The sequence below is a fragment of the Calliphora vicina genome, chromosome 1 (assembly GCF_958450345.1).
Source record: "Calliphora vicina chromosome 1, idCalVici1.1, whole genome shotgun sequence".
Classification (NCBI taxonomy): domain Eukaryota; kingdom Metazoa; phylum Arthropoda; class Insecta; order Diptera; family Calliphoridae; genus Calliphora; species Calliphora vicina.
The window spans coordinates 137,516,267-137,529,004 of record NC_088780.1 but is presented as its reverse complement, the minus strand read 5'-3'; the positions used below and the strand labels follow the sequence as shown (position 1 = coordinate 137,529,004).

The window sequence follows — 12,738 nt, the reverse complement described above, 5'->3', positions numbered from 1 at the left end:
TCAGTTTATTGTGTGTATGGGTGTTTGTTTTGGCGTTAAGTATGTGTATATTTTTTGGAGTAATTTTGCCTAAATACATACAAACTTATACTCAAATATAGGTATGTATGTTTGTTAGTCAGTGTGTGAGAGTGTAACTGGTAGTTATAAGTATTAAATGTACTCCATGTAAAATGCCATGTTTTTATGCCAAAAAATTTATGTAGAACGACAGCATAAGCGGTTTCAAGTATTGCTCAAGTGTTTTATGTATTAAGTAGTGGTTTTTACTATATACGTGGGTTAATTGATAATTAAATAAAAGATTTTTTGAAAATAATTGTTAAAATTAAGTTTTGTGTTTAAAAATTGAGAAGAACTAGAAAATTATACTTAAATTAAGTCAAGTGTATGTAGTGTTTATTATCCGGTAAACACAAAGCAGTTTTAACTCTTTGCGGTTTAGTGGTCACTTTACTAACCACCTTTTCTATAGTCTTTGAAACATAGTTTATTGGCATCTATTGGCATTTTGCTAAATAACTATATTTTTTGAAGTCATCGTTTATGTTTTTTTTGCAAAACTTTGCCATCAGGTTGCTCTACTTAGATAAGTATATTAATTTGAAAATATTGTAAAAAATTTAATTTTGAAAGGTACATATTTGTCATTTGTCAATGTGGTGATTTTGATATTGAAGAAAAATATCGCCCACGCCAGATAAAAAAGTTCGAAGACCAAGAATTGGAGAATTACTATCCCATAGGAAGACATCAATTTCAAAAGTTGGATTAGTAAAAATAACATATAATATAGCTACATAATGTCCCTTAGAATTAAATTTTGCCTGCTGAAAACTTTCGTAATGACTTAAAATACCACCAAAACAATTTTTAGCTTGTTCTAAGAATGGCAAAATTTACAAGGGAAAAAAATGCATGTTTTTTTAGTTTTTTTTTTGCAATTTAATTTAAAAGAATCGAAATGTGTATGTAATTGTCGTACCAATAAGATATAAAAGACAAAAATTGGTTAAAAAATGTTAAAGTTATTAAAAATCGCCAGGCCATTAACGTATCTCAGGCCACTAGAACAAGAAATGTAGGAACAAAATTAACATATTTTGAGATATAATAAAACAAAAGTCTATTCTTACTTAAAATATATTCATTTTTACTTGTATATGAGTTTTTATCTTTATAGGATACAGTTAACCTATTCGCAGGTATAACCAAAGACTCCAATTTCAAATTTTTAAAAATTTTGTTAAACAAATTTCAGAATTTTTTGATCATCAAATGTGGATTTATTTACAACATAAATGTGAAAAAAAGTATGTCAAGACCTCCTATAGTTTTTCTGTACCTGCGATATAAATTTTGCGATTTTCGAGAAAAACTAATTTTTTTGCCATTTTTTGGCGAATGAGCCCACTGTTATTAATTTTAAGAAAAATCTGTTCAGAATATTATAGTCGAGGTAATTTTAAATATAGTCTGAAAGTTTTCCTAAAATCGGAAAACGTCAACCCTTAAATCGTGAAGGTCAAAGGTCAAATTTTTCAATATTTGGAATTTCTAATGGAATGATAGCGATTTTGATGAAACTTAATGAAATGTGTTTTTTGTGATTTTAAAAGTTCAGGGTCATTTGAACCCCAAGTGCTATTAAGGGTTAATTTCCATTTTTGTACTATTGTTGTAAATACTAGACTTTATTTTATAGTTTTCTTAAGTTTCATCAAAATCGAACCAAAAATAGTTCTCTAAAAGTATACCTTATTATAACCTACACCACCATAGTGGGGAGGGTGTTATGCGTTTGTGCAGATGTTTGTAACGCCCAAAAATATTAGTCTAACACCCACCTTAAAGTATACCGATCGACTTAGAATCACTTTCTGAGTCGATTAAACGATGTCCGTCCGTCCGTCTGGTTGGCTGGCTGTCCATGTAAACCTTGTGCGCAGAGTACAGGTCGTAATTTTGAAGATATTTCGATCAAATTTAGTACGTATTATTTTTTCGGCCCAAGGACCAAGCCTATTGAAACTGGCTGAAATCGGTCCATTATTTCACCTAGCCCCCATACAAATGTCCTTCCGAAATTGGACTTCATCGGTCATAAATGTTTAATTTATAAGTGTATTTCCACAAATTAGGTTCCAAATAAGTTTCATATATACAAAATTCATGTCACCAAATTTTGTTACGATCGGTCCATAATTAGTCATAGCTCCCATATAGACCCGCTTCGGAAAATCACTTTAACGTGCATAAATCGCTTAAAAATGTTGGTATACTCACAAAATTCAACATAGTAAACTTTCATATAGACATAAATCGCGCGACCTAATTTCATGGTGATCGGTCCATAATTGGTCATAGCCCCCATATAAAGCCCACTTCCGAAAATCACTCAAAAATATAAATTATTGAAATTTTAAAAGAAAAATGTTTTTGCTCTTTTACTTAGTGTAGGGCTTGACCGACCATACTTTCTTACTTGTTTTTGACTATGATTACGGACATAAGACTTTGGTTTGTTAAGTGTAGATTTTTAAATTGTAACTCTGATAGAAATCTCATTCTAAAATTAAAATATAAAAAGTTGGTTAAATAAAAGTTTCCATAACATTTCAATAAATTTTCAATTAAACCAATTTATATTTATAAATTCACCAACACTCGAATACATTTTCAATTGTTCACATTTATTTATATTTGTATGTATGAATGATTATTCATAAATAAGCAAAACTATTTATATGTGTGGATGTTTATGAGTGGCTCTTATTTTTGTGGGTATGACTCTGAATAATATACTACCATTCAGTTAAAATAGTTCTTCAAATAAATCTAAAACAAAACTAAAACAAATACAAATAGAAGCAACATCTCGCAAAACTCCTCATGGAGCAAAACCTGTGGTTACTTACGTAGTAGAAAAACAGTTGAGTATTTTTCTTTGGCTCTGCTTGTCTATTTGTTGTGTGCTGCTGTTGTTGTTCTTAGAAATTTTCTGGCTAACACCCACAAGTTTTTTTGCCTTGTTTTTTAGGTCTTTGTTATATCAGTGTCTAGTGTTCGTCTTTTTGTTTTTTTTTAAACATTTCTGCCTGATTATATTTTCACTTGTCTAAGGTATAGAGTAGAACATTCAACAGGCTCATTGTGAAGTCATCATATTGTATTCTATCACTACTGCTGCCTGCCATCATCAAAGGTCGGCTTTGCTTCAATTTTCATTCTTTATTTTTCATTTTATTTTATTTTATTATTTTCACTTTTGGCCAAAAAATGAAAACTAAAAACCGACTCTGATGATGATGTTTTTTGTTACCGGAAATATACCGTTTGCTTGTTTTCCGTTTAGTTTAACTTGTGTATGCTTCAGTTCAAAAAAATATCTCCACACATACCATAATACACAGTTATGCATACATATGTATGTTTATGTAAGTGGAAGTGTATTCTCATACATACTCACTTGTATAAATATTAATTTTGGTTATTTTTCAAACAATTACTCTAAAAATTTCCTGTAAGTACTTTCAACCATGTTTAGAGATGGATTATTTTTTGAAAATTTATTAAATGATGGGATCACTTGTGTAATGCAGAACGTGAGTTGTTTGTCAAATTTATTATTTTAAAATATATTTTTAAGCTTTTACTTTTGTTGTTGTGTAGGTAATTTGTCGTTAAATAGGTGATAAAAATCAATGTGAAATTTTGAAATTTGTGTTTGCCATGCTTATTTATGTTTGTAGTACAGGAAGGTTTACTATACTGTTAAGTAAATTGTTTAGAATTGTTGACACTCTTGGATTGAAAAACCGCATATGCGAAAACGAAATGCGAAGCAATTCCAAATTTGTGAAATGAAACTTAAATAAAAATTTTTCTTAATTTTTTAAAATGTTTCAGAACATTTCGTTTGTAATAAAAAGAATAACGTTATCTATAACAGGACGCTACAACACAAAACAAGTAACAAAATATTGTCGGTCAAGCCCGAGTATATAATACCCTACACTAAGTAATTGAGCAAAAACATTTTTATTTTAAAATATCAATAATTTATATTCATGAGTGATTTTTGGAAGTGGGCCTTATTTGGTAGCTATTACCAATTATGGAACCATCGCCATGAAAATAGGTCATGTGACTTATATCTATATGAATATGAAGTTATTTGTGTTGAATTTTATTCGTATACCAGCATTTTTAGGAGATTAATGCAGTTTTCATTAGAAAAAAAATAAGTTAGCTCGATCTACCTCCGTGTTAGTACTACTACTAAATGAAAGTTTGGAATATTTTCTTTCATTTTATGTAAAAAAATTCTGCGACTTTTTGCGATCGCTGAACAAACTTATAAATTTTGTGATAAAACTCATGTATTTTTTTATGAATATTTACAATAAATTGCAATGCATATTTACTTTTAGGCTTTTACTTTTTATATGGGGGATAGGAGCAATTATGCTCCTATCCTTATGAAACTTAACAGATAGATTTGGGTTAATATAAATATTGTTTATGTCGAATTTCATTACGATACTATTATTTTTATCTGAGCTTTGAACGATAAAACTATTTTCAGAAAGGGACCTATATGTGGACTAGGTTCAAATATGAACAGATTTTCTTTATACTTTGTAGTATGATACCTGGGCACTTGGAACTGATATATGCAAAATTTAAATAAGATCGATGCATTATTTAAGAATTTATGACTAATACAACGTTATTTTGGAAGGACCCTTGTATGGATGGTACCCCTAGGGACTATCCGATATGAACCATTTTTAATATTTAGCTTTTCTATATGAAACTAGCCAATTTTTATTATCATAGGAGCACTCCTTCTACTTTTTGCAAAAAATTGTATGAACCCATACCACTGTGCGACGCAGAAAGTGATACTGAGGTATACACACATCAACACAAATGCATAATACCATCCTCCTTATGGTTGTGTAGGTTATGAAAATAGTACATGTCCATTTAAGATATTTTCAATATACTCCCAAAATTTGAAGTGTCAAAAATAGTTGTTCTTTTTACAATAAACGAATCCTAATGCTAGGTACTTAAGTCCAATGGATATGACAAATATCAAATTTGTTTTGTGCCAGTTAATTCTTTTGAAAACCATATTATCTATATACATTTCGAGCCCTTAGCGCCAAATTATCGTAAGCGACATTTTCTAAATTTTTTTTATTGCAAAAATTAAAAGTTTATGGACCAACTAATGTTTTAGCGTTCTCAGAATCTCAAAATTGTTAATAACTTCAAAATTATAGGGGGTAAGATTTTATCGTAAGTCAACGTTTACATTATACAGTAAACGAATTTTATCGTAAGCAACACACAGTGGTATAGAAAAAAAGAGGGAAATAAATCTGTAACTTCTAAATGGTTATATTGGTTGGAATGACATTTCACATACGCAAAGAAGAAGGGTTGTCGAGTTTAAGTTTTGAACGTGGACTTCATGGGCCCGCCAAGGGCGCGACCAAGGTTCCTCAAAGTAGGACACCTCTGGTATATTACATTTTTAAAACGATTCTATTTCTTCGTTTGTGTTCCGATTTCAAAAAATTACACAAATATAATCTTTTTATCGAGAACTACACCTTGTCGACAGCTACGACAAGGTTTTTTGTAGTTCTATCTCTTATAGCTTAGGAGATATTCGAATTTGAAAATAAAATTTTCAATATTTTTACCCATCCTACTCCAGTTTTTTGATAACAGTGTATCCAAATATTTCCCAAATATTTCTCCAGTTTTTCTTTATTGGACTAACAACACACGTATGTGTCAAATAGAAAAAGAATTTTTTAAAAATAATGAAGTCCAAAGTTATATGCATTTGAATTTAAAAAAAATTAAAAAAGGTGATTTTTCGCTAATTTGGGAAAAAAGAACTTTTTTTCATTTTAAGTTGTCGCAAAAAATTTCTAGGAGGATGTATAAGGAATTTATACTTTCTGAAAACAAAGTTTTCATAAAATATTTTAAATGAAAATAATTTAAAAATTGTTGTTACCGAGGGGACCAGGTCCATTCAAAAAACACATATTTTTTATGTAAAATTAAACTTTAGGGCAAAAATTATGAAATCGCATATTCGATATAAAAATATAGTAACCGATTTTGGGTGGCCCAATATGTTTCTAATTATTTTGTAAAGGGTTCCGATAACCCCGATTCTGGTATGGATATTATGGCCAAAAAACTAAAAATTCTCATTTTTGGAATTTTTCAACACTTTTTTGGGATAATACATTTCAAAATTCCTTTCTATTTTTCCATTTTCAATAGAAAAATCTACATAACTGTGGAATTTCGTTAAAAACTATTCATAAATAAAAATTTAATGTCAATTCGAAAAATTAGTATCTATGCAAAAATTCAATAAAAAAAATTTTTTTGTCGTATTTTTCAATAAAGTATTCCATGAATTTTTAATTGTCAAAAGTTATAAATATTTTTGAAAAATAGACAAATAGCTTGAATGAAATTATATTATATCGCATCATAACATTTTTAATTCTATGTATAAATTTCAAAATAATCAAAAAAACCTTCTCCTGTAAAATTTGTGATTTGTCGCTTACGATAATTTGGCTCTAAGGGCTCGATATGTACATCGCGATATCGATATACATATTGTTACGAAATTGTACTTGAATTCAAATATAACGATTTTAACGGCTGATTTATAGTATAATAGCAAACTGTAACATATCTGTGGGCATTATTAACATTGAATAAAAGCTTTCAGTTGACCATTGATCGTAAGTTGGCAACGCTGTTTGCTGCGACCGTATATTCGAATTCGAATATTCAGTTAAAGAATATTGTAGAAAGTACACCACAGATGGCGTATGTATTAGAAACCTCTAGACAGTTAAAGAGAAATCTAGAGTTCAGATGGCAGTGTTATAAATAGTGGCAGAGGTTGCAGTTGTTAGTGAGTTTATCAGAGACGCTATTCGAATAAACATCAACTGAGTGCCTTAAGGTGTGCTGTATTTTTCAAGTGAATTCGTGTATGTCTATATCTGAGAATTTATAAACGTGTATAAAAAACATTGAGTGAGTATTTAATTCTGTGGTTGTTGTACATTTTAAATAAATAAAGAGTTGTTACAATTTTTAAACTACTAAACGGCTTTTATTTGCAATCAAAAGTATCCGGTTTATTTAAAGGAAATAAACCAACGTTTTGAAAAGGTTAAAACGTAACAATATAATATAACACTTTTACTTGTTTACTTATTGTTAAAATAATATAAAACTTTGAAAGAAATCGGTCACAAATGAAATTTTCAAATACTTATAACTCGCTAACTATAAGAAATTAATTTGAAATTAGACAAAATGCTAACAAATTGAGGTACCCTACTTGGTTGCTTCTAATGGTTCAAGAAATCGGTTTGTTTTACCGAATTGACAGTTTATATCAAGTTAGTATCAATACAATTTTGATACCCTTCAACTTCGTGAGAAGGGTATATATAAGTTTGTCATTCCGTTTGTAATTTCTACATTTATCATTTCCGACCCTATAAAGTATATACATTCTGGATCCTTATAGATAGCAGAGTCGATTAAGCCATATCCGTCTGTCTGTCTGTTGAAATCAATTTTCTGAAGACCCCAGATATCTTCTGGATCCAAATCTCCAATAATTCTGTCAGACATGCTTTCGAGAATTTTGCTATTTAAAATCAGCAAAATCGGTCCACAAATGGCTGAGATATGCGGAAAATACCAAGACAACCTCGATTTTTGACCTATTTTTTACCTATATCTGGATTACTAAGACATTAATATAGACAATATGGATATCTAATGATAGATATTTCAAAGACATTTGCAACGACGTATATAACGACCATAGTAAGTTGGACCTACAATGGGTCAAAATCGGAAAAAAAATTTTAACCCGAATTTTTTTTTTCCCAAAAAAAAATTTAAAAAACAAAAATAAATTTTTTAAAATTTCAAATTTAAAAAAAAAATTTTTAATTTAAAAAAATTTAAAATAAAAATCGAAAAAAAATTTTTTCCAAAAAATTAAAAAAACAACTGGAAAAAAAATTAAATTTTGTGTACCTTAAAATATTTAAAATTTTGAAGTATAATTTGGTGAAGTGTATATAAGATTCGGCACAGCCGAATATAGCACTCTTACTTGTTTTCCGTAAAATGGTTGCTATGGTGTTTTGATTTCCAATAAATATATTATAAGCCTAATTTAGACTACTTACTAAATAAAATAACAATAAATTGTCTATAATTGTTCTCTTTTGTCTCTATTTACAGAACAGTTTCATATTTTTGTGGGTGATTTAAGTGCAGAAATTGAAACCCAGCAATTAAAAGATGCCTTTGCACCCTTTGGAGAAATATCGTAAGTACTTAGTAAATACCAAAAGTAACACAAATATAAATAACATAAAATAAAATAAACAAATTGTGTGTTGGAGTGTAGACAATAATGTTTATTTAATTTGATTAATACTTTTAACTGTTAGTTCAACAGCGACGACAACAGCAATAATTCGAAACCATTAATCAAAAAAAGTAAAAAAAAATAAATGTCAACAAGATAAAAAAAATTAATCAATAGACCTTTTATTTTCTATTTGTATAAATAGAAATCAAACAATGACCTATAATCGCCATTCACCCATCCAGTAACTCCCACACCATTTCGACGACAACTAATTTGATTTGTAAATAAATTTCATAATTTAATTATACTGGGAGAGCTTTAACGTGATATTGTTAGGGTATGTATGTTTACAAAAATTGTTTGGAGAGTGTATGCAAGCAAAAGTAGAAAATTAAATCAGAAAATGTTTAATTGAATAAATTATTGATAACAATTTGCTATAAATAAACGCGTTTAATGAATGCATAGGTACATAAAAATAAGACCTATTTGAAAGCCATGTAGAAATGGTTTAAAGCTGAGGCTGATGAATTGTTAAATTTGTGTACATCCTCTAGAAATATTTTAAAAACATCCACATTTATAGGATAATTTTAGTTCGCATCCTAATCTTTTATGGATAACCAAATATCACAAAGACTACAAGCAAAGCATGTAGTATGTTGGCAATACAAACAAGCCAAAATGCAAACAAATTTCGGTAAAATGAAATCCATCAAAGTCACACACTCAGACACACAAAGTGAAATCATCAACCTAAAAGACGCAGCTTGTCGTCAGTCCATCCATCCGTCCGTCCGTCAGCCAGTCAACAAGATGGGAAATTAAATAGTACAAATATGTTTGTGGTTTGTAGGAAAGTCGTTAGTTGTAAGCTTAAGGCTAACAACAACCCTATCATTCAGTAGATATTCATTTGAGTAAGTAGCAGAGTACATTTGAAATGCTATCTTTTGTATAAGCATGACCGTAAGCAAATAACAAACGTTCTCTTTTTCGCTGTTAATTAATGGGCCTCAATCATTTTGATGCTTTAAGAAGATTTTCAAAATATTATTTAGATGTTCTTGTTGATTTGACTTTTTGGTTACATTATCATTTATTACAAAAAGGAAACGAATTAAAACAATATTCTAAGCGATGTCAAAAACTTAAATTGGCTGAAACATATACAAAATTATTTTAAATCATTTATTCTCGTAATAATAAAGGGAATCTTTTTAAGCCCGATAGAACTTGAAATTGTAAATAAAACTAAAAAATAGAAAAATTTTAATAAAAAATGTTTTAGTCGAAAGATTACCGCGGCAGTTCTTGACGAAGCGTATTCTGGACGTTCAGTTTTGGGTCTTATGTCACGAATAACACGAACGATGTTGTCCTCCATGGTATCAATTGTTGCTGGTTTATCAGCATAAACTAGTTACTTCACGTGGCCAAACAGGCAGTAATCAGGAATAATCAAAAATAAATTCTTACTTGACCAGGTCTATGAAAGTATTAAGATATATATTTGATTTTAGGCTTTTTTAAAAGAAAAATTTCAAAAAAGTGTTTATTTAAAATATCCTTTGTAACTAATAATTTTCTGGGAATTAACCATTAATTTTGTCATCAACTACAGACAGCCATGTCCTCTTATTTACATCATAATCTTGAATATTTCTTTGTAAAGAATAATAAAAAATCACATTTGCCATTTTAAACCACAATCCGTTTTGTAATAAACATTAATTTTAAATAAATTCTACTAACATATTTAAGTTTAATGATCCTTTCCATTAAAACTGACCCCACGTAAGTTGAAAATTTCATTATAATGTCATTTTAATGCACAAATTAAACCACTGGAGACCAGGTGTTTTGTCAGTTATGAAATAAACAGTTCAACTTTGTACTTAAGTTTATTTTGCATAAATTTACACTAAATATACTTATAAATATTAAACAGCAACATACTCTGTTTCACTTTTAGGGAAGACTTTACAGTAAAGGAAACTCAACTCATGAACAACTTAAGCTAATTTAAGTTGTTTGTTTATTTAGGTATTTGTAGCATAAAAATACACAATCAAATTGTGATGACAGTTTTTTCTTATAAGAGAACGTAGTAGGGGTAATTAAAACTTTTACTCCGAATACTCTCACATTTGCCTCTATTGGAATAATATTAGGATTTTTATGTTAATCTATCTTCGCTTGTAAAAGGTAATTCATTTAGAGGTTTTTTAGTTGCCATCAACTACGCTTTTGGTAGTCCATCCGGATGTTCCAATTTTCGATAATGTTTTCCAGCATTACGCCAGTAATGTTGTCTATCAAGTCTTGAATAGTAGCTGGCTTGTCGACGAAGACTTTTGACTACACACAACCCCAAAGAAAAAAAGTCCGGAGCGCGAAATTAGCTGCTCACTAAAATTATCTATGGTGCAAACCATATGTTGAATGAAGTGCATGAAAATAAATTTTTCACATAACAATTTAAAGACGTTGTTCAGGTACATCATTTTCAAATGATGCTGAACCTTAAGGGTTAATTTACTAGACTATGTGTTATATTTTTCTTAAGTTTCATAAAAATCGGCCCAACAATATATAACATTTTGCTATCTTTCCATGAGAAATTCCAAATATTGAAAAGTTTTACCTTTGACCTTCACGATTTAAGGGTTAACGTTTTCCGATTTTAGTAAAACTTTCAGACTATATTTTAAATTACCTGGACTATATTATCCTGAATAGCTTTTACTTAAAAATCATAACAGTAAGGAAATTCGGCTCATTCGCCAAAATATGGCCAAAATATTAGTTTTTCTCGAAAATCTCAAAATTTAAATCGCAGGTACGGAAAAACTATAGGAGGTATTTTCATACTTTTTTCATATTTTTATTACCTATTATGTTCTCAATAAATCCCAATGTGATGATCAAAAAATTTTGAAATTTGTTAAACAAAATTTTACAAAATTTGAAATTGGAGTTTTGAAACTGCCTTTAAAAAAATTAATTTTTTTTGGTCATACCAGCGAATAGGTTAACGGTATCCTACGAAGACAAAAACTGATACACAAGTAAATATGGATATATTTTAAGTAAAAATGTACTTTTGTTTTAATATTTCTCAAAATATGTTAATTTAGTTTCTACATTTCTTGTTCTAGTGGCCTGAGACACGTTAATGGCCTGGCGATTTTTTAATAACTTTAACATTTATCAACCAATTTTTGTCTTTTATATCGCATTAAAACGACAATTACGTGTACATTTCGATTCTTTTAAATTCAATTGCAAAAGTAATTATTTAATGCCAAAATTTTTACAAAAACTGAAAAAATTTAATTTTTTCCCCTTGTGAATGTACCACAAAACTTCTGCTTCGTTGCGGCACCAGTTAGCGTTACCATATCATCCTAATATTTTACACACCGTGTTTCTACAATACATAGAACCATTTTTTTGGATCACTCTAATGTACATTGAAGTTGTCTAACAGTTGTAGCATTCCTAAGGCGCATATGATGAAGAATTTAACAGCCCTTTAGTTGGTTTTCTTTTTAAAAGGGATACTCTTTTATTTAGATTTGAATGAAATTGTGAAAATTCTTGTAAAAATAATCATGTGGAACATTCAAATGTATTTCCATTGAATCCATGGAATCTTCATGAATTAATCTCAAGCGTGATATTGTAGTCAGTTCCAGAGAAAGCTGCATTTAGAATCTAGCGAAATAATACCGACTCATATATTGTTTCGCTAGATTTTTCCAATACCTAGTGCAGCGCGAAAATGCTATACGTACACGCAGAGAAACAATATAGTTGGGCATGGTTACTGTAACCATTTCTATATTGTTAAAAATGTATATAGTCACAGTAACTACTTACATGATTGTGGTAACCATAATATGGTTAATTTACGATTCAGATAATTCTATCAACCATATATATGGTTACAGTAAACAAGTATGTATATGTTTGTGACAACCATTCATATGATGAAGGACTTATCATATTTTGTTGCTCTCTCTCGGCTTAAGGCTTATCATAATCTGAGAACAACATGTTATGATAAAATTATTCATCATAAATATTGTTGCCACAAACATATATTTGTTTACTGTAACCATATATATGGTTGATACAATCATGTGAATCATAAATTAACCACATTATGGTTACTGCAATCATGTCAATAGTTACTGTGACTATAATATTGTTAAAAATCTTGTAACACTATTTAAATGGTTACAGTAATTATGCCCAATTATATTTTTTTC

At 29.3% G+C, this 12,738-nt stretch overlaps 1 protein-coding gene across 1 annotated transcript in view; it reads left to right on the top strand.

Annotated features, from left to right (window-relative positions):
* LOC135953130 (uncharacterized) overlaps positions 1-12,738 on the top strand; it is a 504,136-nt gene that overhangs the window by 337,938 nt on the left and 153,460 nt on the right. Inside the window, exon 2 of the mRNA XM_065502823.1 lies at positions 8,329-8,416. Within this exon, the coding sequence (XP_065358895.1) occupies positions 8,329-8,416 (88 nt within the window). The remainder of the gene's footprint in view (positions 1-8,328; positions 8,417-12,738) is intronic.